The sequence below is a fragment of the Mobula hypostoma genome, chromosome 16 (genome assembly GCF_963921235.1).
Source record: "Mobula hypostoma chromosome 16, sMobHyp1.1, whole genome shotgun sequence".
NCBI lineage: Eukaryota > Metazoa > Chordata > Chondrichthyes > Myliobatiformes > Myliobatidae > Mobula > Mobula hypostoma.
Genome location: NC_086112.1, coordinates 65,528,539 through 65,543,614, shown reverse-complemented (window position 1 = coordinate 65,543,614; position 15,076 = coordinate 65,528,539). Strand labels below are relative to the sequence as shown.

Below are 15,076 nucleotides of genomic sequence, written 5' to 3'. Positions count from 1 at the left end.
CATTCAAACTGTTAGCTTTAGCAGCTGGGAGCTTGGCTTATCCAGCTATTAAAGCAATTCTTTGGGTGTGGTTTTATCAATTAATTAGACCTGTTGGAAGAAGATGGTGTTTTAAGATCTGCATAAGTGTGAACTTATCAGAAGGGGGATGAAGAAAATGGCAGAAGCTTACTGTTTGGAAATTTCAGGAAAATAACATATTTGAAGGCATGTATATTAACATGCCTTCAAATGCCAAAGTTAAAAAATACATGTGGACTAAGATGTTAACTGTCCTGTGCTATCACCAGTGGGATCATCAGTTGATCTGCCACCTGTCTTCAGGAGTTTTGGCCTGCTTATGATCAAGACTCCCTCAAGGTGGTGGGCCAGCAGTGCTAAAGCACCACCTCCCACTGGGGAGCTTAAAAACTTGGCATCTGCCTCTATCAGAGTTGTTGGTCACTTCCATCCAACAGATAGTCTGCTCTTCAGGTGTCTATGCAACTACTGAGGGGTTTGCAAGATATGTATACACTGTCTGACTATCTGCCCCTCTGGACATACTTGGTCCACACCCATGCTGATCCTTTCTCTGCTGCCTCAGCTACAGCCCTGCTGGTTGACTTGATCACTCTTCTAGTGAAGCCAAGCAGCCACTTCTGGAAAGTGAACGCAATAAACCCACGGCAGCCTACTTCGAATGGATAGCATGAGACCTTCCACCCTTTGTCTCTGCACTCTGATCTTAATTCTGCATACTTGGTTAACTTGCGCTCATGGGCTTCACTGATGTTGTCTTCCCAGGGGACTGTGAGTTCACCAATAACCACTTCTCTACTGGTGTCAGACCATATGATTATATGGTATATAATATATACATTGAGGTGCAATTCCCAGATATGAACAAGTACTCTAATCAAGATACAACTTGGACTCTGATAACAATTTCCAGCTCTTGAGATAAAGGCTAACATTTAATACTTTTATAATTGTATTTTTTACTTCTCTTTAAAACTGATTTCTGTATTGGGGAACTTTTAAATTTAGTACCGAATTCATAAGTTCTTCCTATTTGGAAAATATCCAATGCCGGTAGTAGTTTAAGGAAAGGAAACTGGAACTGAAATGGGAGGAGCTACGTACATTCCTAATTCCAAAAATGGCATTTTTAAAAATTTATTGGGATATTGCACAGAATAGGCCCTTGTGGCCCTTCGAGCCACACCGCCCAGCAATCCCCCAATGTAAACCTAGCAATGAACAATTAATCTACCAACTGGTACGTCCCTTGTACTGTGGGAGGAAACCAGAGCACCCAGAGGAAACCCACGTGGTCAAGGGGAGAACGTACACGCACCTCACAGGCTGTGGTGAAAATAATTGTATGTGAAGACAAAAACAATTTCCCCAATCATTAAATATTCTACTGCTTACTTTGAATCATACAGTTGCTGTATGCACATACCGTCTTTCTGGACTAAATGCAGCAGCTGTATGTTCTTGTGGGACATCTTGGTTTGAGTCCTGATTTAAAGATGTCTCTTTGTAGCTATTGACCACAGCTGACAGTTAAACAATGAGACAAAGAAATTAAAATGTAATACAAAATAAAATCTTTTCAATATTTGCTTTAAACTCAGCTCAACCATAAAATTTGCAGCAAAGTTTTGTAGTTATGCAAAAACAAATCGAAGTTCCAATACAACTCAGTATGTGAATAGAAAAATGTATTTCCTGTCATTGATGGGTATTATTACCATTCAGTACAAGTAGCAAGATAACTTAGTGATATTTAAAATACTAACTTTCTTCAAAGTAAACAAAATTTTTAAGAACGGATTGAAAAAGTATTCTAACTTGGAAAAGAGCAAGTGAAAGCCAATCACAAACAAGAGAAAAAGCTGCACATGCTGGAAATCCGAGCAACACACACAAAACACTGGAGGCTGAAACCCTTCAGCAGGAGTGGAGAAAAAATGCTGAGGTGTAGATTTAAAAGGTGGTGGGGGGGGGGAACACAAGGTGATAAGTAAAACCTGATGGGGGAGGGATGAAGTAACGAGCTGGGAAGTTGATTGGTGAAAGAGACAGAAGACCATGAAGAAAAAGGGGGAGAAACCCCAGAGGGAGACAATGGACAGGCAGGGAGATAAGGTGAGAGAGGGAAAAGGGGAGGGAAAATGGTGTGTGGGGGGGGGGGTATTACCAGATGTTTGAGAAATTGATGTTCATGCCATAGGTTGGAGGCTACCCAAATGGAATATAAGGTGTTGTTCCTCTAACCTGAGTGTGGCCTCATCATGACAGTGGTGGAGGCCGTAGATGGACACATCACAATGGAAATGGGAAGTGGAATTAAAATGGGCGGCCACAGGGAGATCACGCTTTTCTGCAAACCGAGCATAGGTGCTCAGCGAAACAGTCTCCCAATCTACGTTGGGTCTCACCAGTGCACAGGAGACCACACCAGGAGCACCGGACCCAGTAAATGACCCCAAAAGATTCACAGATGAGGTATCACCTCACCTGGAAGGACTGTTTAGGGCCCTGAATGGTAGTGAGTGAGGAAGTGTAGGGGCAGGTGTAGCACTTGTTCCACTCTCAAGGATAAGTGCCAGGAGGGAGATCAGTAGGAAGGGACGAATAGACAAGGGAATTGCATAGGGAGCAACCACTATGGTAAGCAGAAAGTAGGTGGGAGGGAGAGGTGTGCTTGGAGGTGGGATCCTGTTGGAGATGCTGTAAGTTCTGGAGAATTATATGCTGGACATGGCGGCTGGAGGAGTAGCAGATGAGGACAAGAGGAACCCTATCCCTAGTAGGATGTCGGGAGGATGGGGTGAGAGCAGACATGTGTGAAATGGAAGAGAAGTGATTAAGGGCAGTGTTGATGGTGGAGGAAAGGAAGCCCCTTCGTTTGAGAAAGGAGGACATCCTTCGTTCTAGAACGAAGAGCCTTATCCTGAGAGCAGATGCGGCGGAGACGGAGGAATTGAGAGAAGGGGATGGCTCGTTTACAAGTAACAGGGTGGGAAGAGGTATATTCCAGGCAAATGTGAGAGTCCGTGGGTTTATAATAGTGGATAAGCTGTCTCCAGAGATAGAGACAGTGAGATCGAGAAAGGGGAGAGAAGTGTCAGAAATGGACCAGATAAATTTGAGGGTGAGGTGGAAGTTGGTGGCAAAGTAAAAACTAATGCAAGTTCTGTGTTTGAAAGATAATTTTGTTTGGAAAGAGTTAAGAAGGAAGCAGGACATTTAAAGGGTTTTCTTTTACATTTTCCTTTAAATCCTAAAACAATGAAAAAGTTAATTCCTCTATATCAGCATTTAATTTTAAATTATGCAATATCTAAAGCGCGTTATTTATTCCACGTGAAGCAAAAATCAACCAAAAAAAATTTTATGCTGTTTCATGAATACCTCCAATATTCACTAATCAGTTAAATTGCCGACTTCTGTATATTCTCAATGTCTTCTCTGTGGAAACACAACTATATGTCCTTGAACTACAGTTATGCCACAGGTCTATCACCCTTTCAATTAAGTTGTTCTTTGTAGCTTCTCTTCCAAATTTCTAAATTCCTTGTATTCTAATGTGCTGGATAGTTCTTTATAAATTGAAAATATATCTTCTGTTCCAAATAAAATATGCTTAAACCCTAATTCCTCAAAAACTAAATTTCTGAAATCAACCATTATTTTATGCTGGAGTTAATTAAGACAATGTTCATTTTGAACAAAAATAGTATCTTGCACATCAGTGTTAGGTGACCAGGTACAAAAATAGTGTTCCAAACCAGAGGTAAAAGATCATTTTTGATCATTGTTTGCTGTGTAATTCCAAGAATGCTTTAATATTTTGATATATCATTAAGTTATGTCTTAATTTCACATACCCCACCACCACTCAAAGGATGGCAAATCTTTGGAATTCCCTCTGTGGAAACTCAAGACTGATGTCATTAAAATTTGAGTAAAACTATAGGAATCAAAGGAAATGGAGATAGGACAAAAAATTGTGTTGAGATGGTTGATTGGCAGTGACCTTGCTCATTGGCAGACCTAGCTTGAGAGGCTGTCTAGCTTATTCCTGGTCTTATTTCTATGCTGTCATGAGGTATACTGATTTTCTGTAATGCAACATGTTTCATCTGTCTTGCTAGAAAATAGTGGTCACTATAAAGCAAATCAGTATTTAAAATATCAGAAAGAAATGTGGCAACAGTTTCATAGCTTGTACATACATCCCTACTGTTACACTATTATTGTTCTACAGCAGGAGTCCCCAACCTTTTTTGCACCGCGGACCGGTTTAATATTGACAATATTCTTGCGGACCAGCCGATTGAGGGGGTGGTGTTCAAGTTCAACAGTGCATGACAGGGAATGAGGAAAGGTACAGCTGACTCATATTGTTTCATATCGCCAAATCATGTCGTTTCCTCACGGCCCGGTGGTTGGGGACCAGTGTTCTACAGAACAAACAACTCTTTCTTTATCTATGACTGCCAGACTACATTGGCTGGAAACTGAACCATGTGGACCACTTCTTGTTTCATAACCGACACAAAAATCTAAGATCTTAACAATGGAAAAGGTTACCTTTATGAGGAACATCTTCACTTTTTCTGGGAGTAACTAGATTTTTCTTTCCACGGCTTTTCTGAACAACTGGTGTTCTGGTTTCAGGCTGCACAAAGTTATCGTTGGCATTCATATTCACTTTTATTTGCTTTATATTTTCTTTGTTTCCAGATTTCATTGAAGTAAGCTTTTGTTGTTTATCCAAAAACTGTAAATTATCTTCTGAATGATCTTTAAGTGCTTGCTGTGTAATAAGATTAAGAAGTATTTTAAAGAAATCGATGAGTTAACCTCATGGAATTTCAAAAATACAACATGCCTGTGAATGATAATAAAGAGACTTGAAACATGAGCATCTTGGCACAAAGACTATTCCTACGAAAAACATATGAGCAGCGCATTTTCCAAACAGTTTTAAGCAGACTCCATTTTATTGGCTGCACAAGATCCAACAATACAGAAGCAGCTTTTATATTGGGCATCGATCTGACCTCAAGTCAAAATTGAAGCAATTTAGTGCTTAATCTCAAATGGAAGAAATGTTTTGTATAGTTTAAAACACTTCAAACGTACCAGTACAAATTGATTAAAGTTTGCAGTAAATCAACATGTCAATTTGGTGGGTGTGTACGCGCGCACACATGCGTAAAATACAGATATACCAGAGATACAAAGACAGACGTTACACACAGAAAAACAAATCTAGCAATCCATTGGGTTTTCCTCATTAATTGAATTATACGAATGCCCAATATCTCTGTGATTTTTGGGGAATAACATGCTGAGCATGCAATATTGAAATATTGACATGATGATTCATCTGGTAATTGATTCCCAAGTTGAAGGACTTTATTTTGATATATTTAAATGGAGGTTAGCTAATTATTTAATATTGACCTCAGACAAGTTTATCAAGAAATGTTAACAGTAGAAAGAAGCTTTGATCAAGAAGTCACTGTATTAAGTAAACAAGCACAGATTACTCCAAATTTTGCTGTTTTGAATGCACTTGCCATTGGTTGAGAAGTTAAGATCCCCGCAGTTTTAAGGATCCAGAAATGGCTGGAGTCATGAGCAAAAATGCAGAACTTGATTCCTCCAAACACAAGAATTCTTACAATTTGATATTGTTATTTTTGGTAAAATGAAATTGTCAAAATGAAGAAACAGATCATAAAGAAATAAATGAAAAATTATGCCAACCTCTGTAACTTGGGATGAGTTTGTAAAAGGAAATTTCTCTTTGAGGATGCACTTATCCATAAAGTCCAGTGATCCACGCATGCAGGATTGATCGTCATCCAAATCTTCGAAGTCTATATTTCTCTTTGACTAATAAAAAATAGGAGATAAATTTGCTACAAAATACTAACATTAAATAGTAATGTGACCACAAAAAGTAAAAAATACTCATTTGATCACCATAAATTTCTCAGAAAAACAGTTCTTCAAAGAACCTACATGATAAAATTTGCATTACAAACACTAGTTTGGCACAGTTGTCACATCAGTAAAATAAACATCTATATTCAAACGTACACTAATACTGTTGCAAAAAGATGAAACAATGTCATAGGAAATAAACCATTTAAAATCCATTTCACATTCTTCCACAAGATAATATCCTACTCTTTAAGAAAAAACAACCTACATGCCAATCCACTAATTATATCCTTCATTTATTTTCAAAAAGGCTTGTAAAAAGAAACTTTCTTTTCATGGGGGGGTGGGGGGGAGAGAAGAGTGGAGTAGATAGAATGCAACCAAGGATCAAATTTAGAATTTTACCTCATAATTCTATTGGGAGACCAAGTTTCTCCCACTAGAAGGGAAGGCAAGAAGTATAACTAAAAACATCATTAAGAACACCTTTTCTGAGATAAATTGTGGTAGACTGTCACCACAAGCAATGAAGGGGTGAGCGAAGGTGAAGCTGACTCGAAGTATGAGCCATGCTGGTATATTGCAAAGTCATAACGGAACATGTCTGACACGGTTTCAGAGTCGGGGAAGCAGTTGCAGCGAGCGATTCAGAGAGGAGTCGAGGCAGGGGAGTTTCGATGTCTGTCCGTCTAAACCAGCTGCAAGGTAGGATTGATATAAGCAGCAAGCCGATTTGGAAAGGTTGAGAATGGCTTTGGGCTGGGTGGTAAGGTCCAGGCTGAGAACTTATCACTGCAGCAGGGCCTGAGTCCCAGTGCGGGGGACGACCAGCCCGGATAGACTGGAAAGGTAGGATGTCGGAGCCAGAGGTGAGGGTCAGGCTGATTGCACTTGCTCTATTGCGACATTCACTCCCATCTCCGTGGCGCTGACACTCCTCTGGCTGCTATCCACATTGTGTCTGTGTGTTTTGTGGTGATTTGCCCACTTTATGATGAATTTGAGACTGAGGCTTTGGGCCTACATCGGCTGCTCTGGGATATGGGTTGTTTTTTTTTAAGATTATGGACTCAATTTGCTTGCTTCTATCATTAGCATGATTTGTGTTTTATTTTTTCTCCTCTTTCTCTGTTCATTAGATGTTGGTTGGGTTCTTTCGGGTTTCTTGCTTTTTGCCTGTAAGCAGACAGATTGGTTTTGCTGTAGGCTAGGAAGCTCCTCTTCATGTGGTCCTTCTGAAAGTCAAGCACTGACCACTTTTGTAGCAATGGATTATATAGGGAGTGGTGCCAGACAACTCCGCATTATCATGAGCCTCAGGTTCTTGAGGGGCATGAAAGTAGGACATTAAAAATAAAGGATTTGTACCTAAAATAGAGATTTATGCATTTTCCTCAAAAGTTGCATTTTTAAAAATTTCAGTAGTTGTAATATGCAATAAAAAATTAAGCTACTGTTAAGACATTTTTAAATTAAGTCTTAAATGAACTCCTCACCTTCAATTCTGCTAGAGGTGTTGATACCTGCTGCTTCTCAGCACAAGAGAATAAGCGGACTGACTTTCCATGGATTTTCTTGTGTAACAGCAGTAGGTATGCAGCAGTTATTCTATCGTATTTCCACTAAAACAAAATAGTAAAAAACTTGATCTATTGTGTAAAAGGAAGCTGTATTTGAACTAATACACGTTTCCAATAACAATTATGATTTAATGACACAGGCCACACCACGAATCACTACTGTGGCAGGCGGCGTTCATACCCTGGAGTGATAGGGACATGCCGGTCCTAGGACGCAAAGTCGGCTCCAGCGGACTGGACAGATGAGTTCAACAGTGAGATCCACCAACCAATACAGCATGGAAAGCAAAGGGCATGACAAGGCACAAAAATAGTCATGGTCATCCACTGCAACCAAGGAAGACCCAGTTGTGAAGACTACCTGTACCACTGGAATCGGACTTCCAAGGCCAAGAGAGGGGAGCGGCCTCAGTGCAATGGCTTTTCTGCTTTAAAAAATCTCCCGCACAGGTTTACTGTCATTGTTGGATACGATGGACAACCAAAATTAATCAATGATTTAATGTTACTAGGATATTAGCATTACACTTAATTTATTTTGTAAGGCAAGTATATATTTTCCCCATTATATAATACTCCTGTATGGTCTCAGCAGTTTGTAGTAAGACAAGGCAAGGGAGAAAATCTGACAACTTTGGGCCAGTTGGATATCAAACATTAAGGAAGATGCTGAAAACTATTATTGGCAAATTAGAAACAGTGTGCTTACATAATAACAATAGCTTTGGGCAAAAGCAACACAAATTTGTCCAAGGAAAGTTATGTCTGACAAATCCGTTAAGCATTTTTTATGCTTTAACTTACAGTAAATAAGATTGAACCAGTTAATGTGGTGCTTATGAACTCAAAGAAGAACCTCTACAACACTGTGCAAGAGACAGATTAAGTAAAAGTGAAGAGCACAGTATTGGTGCCTTTCGAAGTCCAACCTAACACCCCCCGACGAGAGAGATGGAAATGGGTAAGGCCAGCCAATGGGGCTCTGGTGAAGCTGTAAAGGCCAATCCCCTGTAGAGTGTATGCAATGATTACAGAAACATTGATCAACTCCAACCATACCACCAACTTTGGATGATGGAGATGGGAGGTCATCAGTGGTCTGTGTTCCACTGGGAGCTAAAGGCCCATGAAGAAGATGCACCGTATTGGTAAAATACAGGCATGGATCAAGAATTGGTTAGCAAACAGAAACTGGAAGAGGGAAGATGTGACCAGTGGTGCCCAAGATGCTCAAAATTTTGATCACTGATTTCATGAAGCCCCCAAGTGTAATTTATTTCTGTTTGCTGATACAAAGGTAGATTGCAGTGAGGACTTTTTAGAAGAGAGGCTTCAGGAGGATATAGACAGGCTATCTGAATGGTGTCAAGTTAGGAAAAGGGGAAGTACAACAAGATCTAGGTATCCTTGTTCATCAGTCACTGAAAACAAGCATGCAGGTACAACAGGCAGTAACGAAAGCTAATGGCATGCAGGCCTTCATAACAAGGGGCATTGAGTATAGGAGCAAAGAGGTCCTTCTGCAGTTGTACAGGGCCCTGGTGAGACCACACTTGGAGTATTGTGTACAGTTTTGGTCTCCAAATTTGAGGAAGGACATTCTAGCTATTGAGGGAGTGCAGCATAGGTTCACGAGGTTAATTCCCGGGATGGCGGGACTGTCATATGTTGAAAGATTGGAGCGACTGGGATTGTATACACTGGAATTTAGAAGGATGAGAGGGGATCTGATTTAAACATGTAAGATTATTAAGGGATTGGACACGCTAGAGGCAGGCAACATGTTCCCGATGTTGCAGGAGTCCAGAACCAGAGGCCACAGTTTAAGAATAAGAGGTAGACAATTTAGAACGGAGTTCAGGAAAAACTTTTTCACACAGAGGGTTGTGGTTCTGTGGAATGCTCTGCCTCAGAAGGCAGTGGAGGCCAATTCTCTGGATTCTTTCAGAAAAGAGTTAGATAGAACTCTTAATGATAGCGGAGTCAAGGGATATGGGGAGAAGGCAGGAAAAGGGTACTGATTGTGGATGATCAGCCATGATCACAGTGAATGGTGGTGCTGGTTCAAAGGGCTGAATGGCCTACTCCTGCACCTATTGTCTAAGTGATAAGCAAAGACATAACACATGAAATACAATGTGGAAAAATGTGGGATCATTCATTTAAAAAATAGAAAAATTACACTTTTTTTAAAAAGAAATGGTGAAAGATTGGGAAGTGCTGGTGTTCAGAAAGATCTGGGTGTTGTACACAGATCGTGAAAATATAACATTCAATTTCAGCAAATAGTCTGCTGTACCGTAATGTTAGAAATGTCTTGCTCCATTTATATACAGCTCTGGTGAGACCACATCTGTAGCATTGTTTCCAGGTCTGACATTGTGGTAGAGGAAGTACCGTAAGGTTTTATCAAATTGATTCCTGGAATGACAGGAAAGGTCATCTGACCTGCCTTTTTCTTCCTGGAGGCAGGAGGATTGGAGTTTGACAAGGTAGGTGGAGAAACGATGTTTCCCTTGCTGGATCTCAAATTAGCCAGATATAAATAGCTTTTTAGATATTAGGGGAAATCAAGGAATATGAAGTTTGTGCACGAATGTGCCAAAACCACATTTCTATTATCAGACCCCTCATAATGGACTACTGCTTCCCTAACTGGTCTACAAATCTTATTCTTTCTTTCATCACAGAATTACATTTTTTACATTGCAATTTGCAGGGATAATTCTAAAATACTGTAAATTTTAAAAGTAACCCCTTTATTAAAACTAGTTGGGTTTTATTCCCAGCTCAGGATCCGTATAACTGGTTACCAAGTTTGTTAACCTGATGGTAAATAAGACCAAACTAATTCATATTTAACAAGATGGGAACAATTTGGTCAAGACTGGTTCCTATTGGTTTTGAATAACCAATCACTATACTAGTTAACCTTTCAACTTTAAAACAACTTAAAACACATAGAAATTGGCTCTCACAAAGGGGCAGCGAATACTTAGGATTTTCTATTCCAGAGAGTTCTCAGGGGCAGATCATCCGAAGTATTTAAAGTGGAGGGGGATACACTTTTGAAAGACTGTGAAATCAAGAATCATGGAGACCTGGCACAGGGTAGCCCACTCCTGCTACCATTTTCTTGTGTTCTTAAGACACAACTATACCTCATCCATTCCTCACCAATTACTTTTCTATCTCATTAAACCAAGAAATTATGCCTAAAGTAACCAATGATATTTGATATAGAATCATCATTTCTCTAATGTAGACATTCTGTCGGGCTTAAATTACTGCTAGTGGAATAGAACCCAAATGAACTTCCATCTGTGAATTAAATTGAACAATGCAATGGTTTTCATTTAAAGAAAAGACTTAAGACAGTGGGTCATTCAAATTAGAAAGTAGACTCCATTTAATAGCATCCAAATTGACCGTTAGCCTTTAATGGTTTAGTTATAGCAGGTGTACCTTCAATGCAATAAAATCAAATGCTCAAGCTAGAATCAGGGGTTCAATTTCAAACTAATTCCCATAACCAATGACTGCATTCAGATAGTAGAAACAAATTTATTAGAAAACCAAAGATGCATTTGCAGGTTAAAAATAGGTGGCATGATGAAATTGATACAATTGCGTGAAGTACTGAGGCTCCTTTGGACCTTGTGGGATGCTAGTGCAGAAATCGCAGGGATCCCCAGCAGCAGTATTTAAAACGTCTTTAGCCACTGGTGAGCTGTCAGACAATTGGAGGAGAGCTAATGATGAGAAGCTGTTTAAAGAAGACTCTAAGAATAAGATGGGAAATTATAGGCCTTTGAGCCTAATGTCAGTAGTGGATAAATTATTGTAAGGTATTCTAAGGGACCAGATAACACAAGGGACACTACTTTTCATAGGGATCGCTCCTTCTGTGATTCCCTTGTCCATACCTCCCTCTCCACTAATCTCCCTCCCAGCACATATCCCTGCAAGTGAGAGAAATACTACACCTGCCCATTCACCTTGATTGAAGGTCTTCAACAGTCCTTCCAGGTGATGAACACTTTACCCACAAATCCTGTGCTCCCAATGTGACCTCCTCTATATTGGTGAGACCAGTCATAAATTGGGGGACAAATTTGTCAAACGCCTCCACTCCATCCGCAAAAAGCATAATTTCCAAGTGGCTAATTATTTTAATTCCTATTCCTGTTCCAACATGTTGGTCCATAGCCTTGTATTCTGCCATGATGAGGCCACTCTCAGGGTGGACTTCATATTCCGTCTAGGTAGCCTCCAACCTGATTTCATGAACATTGATGTCTCCTTCAAGTAAAAATTCCCCTTCTCCTCTCCCCTTCTATTCACCTCTCTGGCCTCTTACCTCTTCTCACCTGCCATCTTGTGTTCCCTCCTTCCCTTTCTCCTATGGTCTATTCTCCTCTCCTTCTAGATTCCTTCATCTCCAGCCCTTTAGTTCTCCCACCCCACCTAGCTTCACCTATCTTCTTTCAGCTTGTCCTCCTCCCACTGTCCCCCCGCCACTCTACTAAACCTTCAAGACAATAAGACATAGAAGTAGAATTAGGCAATTTGGCCCATCGAGTCTGCTCTGCTAATCATGGCTAATTTATTACCCATCTCAACCAAATTCTTCTGCCTGTAATCTTTGACACCCTTATGAAACAAGAATGTATCAACCTCCACTTTATATATATCCAATGACTTGGCCTCAACAGCCATCTGTGGCAATGAATTCCACATATTCAGCATCATCTGGTTAAATAAATTCCTCATCTCTGTTCTCAAGGGAAGTCCATTTATTCTGAGGCTGTGCCCTCTGATACTAGACACTCCCACTTTCGGAAACATCCACTCTATCTAAGCCTTTCAATATTCAATAGATTTCATTAAGATTTCCCACCCCTACCCCCCCCCATTCTTCTAAGCCCTTGTAAGCACATACTCAGAACCATCTAATGCTCCTCCTACATCAAGTCTGTCATGTCTGGGATCTTTCTTATGAACCTCTTCTAGACCCCCTCCAATGTCAGCACATCCATGTTAGATAAAGAACCCAAAACTGCTCACAATACTCCAAGCATGGTCTGATCAATCCCTTAAAAAGCCCAAGCATCACATTCTTGCTTTTATATTCTAGTCCTTTCAAAATGAATGCTAACACTGCTTTTATCTTCCTTACCACCAACTTAACCCACAAGTTAACCTTTGGGAGTCCTTGTGCAGGATCCCCTAAGTTCCTTTACACCTCAGATTCTTGAACTTTCTCCCAGTTTAGAAAACAGTCAACTCCTTTATTCCTTTGACCAAAGTGCATCACCATACACTTCCTGACTCTGTATTCTACCTGCCATTTCTTGACCCATTCTCCTAATCTGTCCAAGTCCTTCTGCAGACTTCTTGCTTCCTCAACATCACCCTCCTCCCTACCTATCATCATATCAATGGCAAACTTGGCTACAAGGCCGTCAATTCCATCAACCAAATCCATCCTTCATTTCTTTGTTCCACATTGCTATCTCTCTAATCTCATTTTCCAGTGGTACAATATTCACCCTTACTCCTCTTTAAATATCTGAAAATCTTTTCAAGTTCAAGTTTAATTATCATTCAAACATACAAGAATACATCCAAATGAAACAGTTCTCCTCCGGGGACAAAGTGCAAAATACAGTATCCACAGTCATACACAACACAAGGCTCATACAAGATAGCAGTAAAACATAGTCACACTAAGTGAAACGCCCTGTGAATTGATGCTGCATGGGAATCACTGGTAAGAACAAGCAGAGGAACGTACACATGCACACATGCAATCCAGCATGTCACTCCACCGATCAAACACGGGAGGGGCCAGACCCCAACCCAGCATGGATGCCACACTACACTGGCTCCAGCATCTCTTCTCCTGGAATACTGAAAAAAAAAAACAAAAACAAGCCTGCAGCATGAGGCCTAATCCTCGCTACAACCAAAGCCACTCAGCTCCCTCACCATCTGTCTCACCAATAAAGAGGAGAAGTGGACTTACAACATTTTACACTAACAATGTCCAACAAGGTCTTGCGCTTGCAAGAGAATCACCCAAGACAATCATTTGCATTTAAGCTGCACATAGTGTTCGCACACCAACTCCAGTGCTGTCATCCCTGCTAGTGTCCCCTACCAATCAATTTTGGCCAGCTCCTTTCTTATGCCTCTTTAACTGCTTTTACTCCACTGTAATTTTGATACACCTGATTTTATCATCTCCCTCTCAAACTGCAGGGTGAATTTTGTTATGATCACTGCCTCTTAAGGCTTCCTTTACTTTAAGATCGCTAATTAAATTTGAGAAAGTCTGCAGATGCTGGAAATCCAAGCAACACACACACACACACACACACACACACACACACACACACACACAAAAAGTGCTGGAGGAACTCAGCAGGTCTGATGAAGAGTCTCGGTTCAAAATGTAAACTGTACTCTTTTCCATAGATGTCCAAATTTGGTTCATTACAAAATATCTAATCCAGAATTTCCATTTCCCTAGTGGGCTCAATCACAAGCTGCTCCAAAAAGCCATCTTGTAGGGATTCTACAAATTCCTTCTCTTGGGATCCAGTACCAACCTGATTTTCTCAAGCTACCTGCATATTGAATTCCCCCACGTCCATCGTAACATTGCCTTTTATACGTCTTTTCTATCTCCCTTATAGTTTCTTCACTCTACATACCAGGATTCGACATCTTCTGACGCTATGTCATCTCTAAGGATTTAATTTCATTTTATACCAACAGAGCCACCATGCCTCCTCTGCCTACCTGCCTGTCCTTTCAATACAATGTGTATCCTTGGATGTTAAGCTCCCAGTTGTGATCTTCTTTCAGCCACAACTTAGTGATGCCTACAACATCGTTCCTGCCAATCTCTAACTGTGCTACAAGGCCAGCCACCTTATTCTGTATACTACATGCATTCTAATAGAACATCTTCAGTCCTGCATTCGTCACCATTTTAAATTTTACCCCACGAACCTACTATTTAGTTTAAAAGGCACACTTCAACCCAACCCACTATCTGCAATTTTCCTCTATTATCTGCTTATCCTTCCGCAGTCTCAATACACACTGCATCTACATTTATACCAACTGCCCCATCCTTTGGCCTATCACTCGGGTTCCCATCCCCCTGCCAAATCAATTTAAACACTCTCCAAAAGCTCCAGCAAACCTGCCCACAAGAAAATTGATCCTCCCGAGCTCAGGTACAGCCCAATCTTTTCGTACAGGTCATACCTTAATAATACAGCAGTGAATTTTCTGCAGTTGAACCACAATAGAATAAAGGATGTAATGAAATTTTTGTTGTTAGACAGAGATTTAGCATTTTTATGAATGAAGAGCTAGTCCTCTTCTCGACTGCTTGCTATAAGAAAATAAAAAGACTAACACTTAGATTTAGTTAAGCATCTACAACATTGTAGCTGTTAAGATAAGTAAACTTGATCATCTTAAATTTTAATGGAGATAGTAAGGCTGCAATAAAAAATGTTAAATCT

General features: G+C 40.3%; 1 protein-coding gene across 2 annotated transcripts in view; it reads right to left on the bottom strand.

Moving 5' to 3' along the window:
• Positions 1-15,076, bottom strand: part of melk (maternal embryonic leucine zipper kinase) — a 95,597-nt gene that overhangs the window by 17,381 nt on the left and 63,140 nt on the right. For both annotated transcript variants that reach the window (XM_063069221.1, XM_063069220.1), the window contains 4 exons: positions 7,449-7,574; positions 5,773-5,901; positions 4,588-4,813; positions 1,448-1,544 (listed from right to left, as the gene is read on the bottom strand). In XM_063069221.1, coding sequence (XP_062925291.1) covers positions 1,448-1,544; positions 4,588-4,813; positions 5,773-5,901; positions 7,449-7,574 — 578 coding nt within the window. The remainder of the gene's footprint in view (positions 1-1,447; positions 1,545-4,587; positions 4,814-5,772; positions 5,902-7,448; positions 7,575-15,076) is intronic.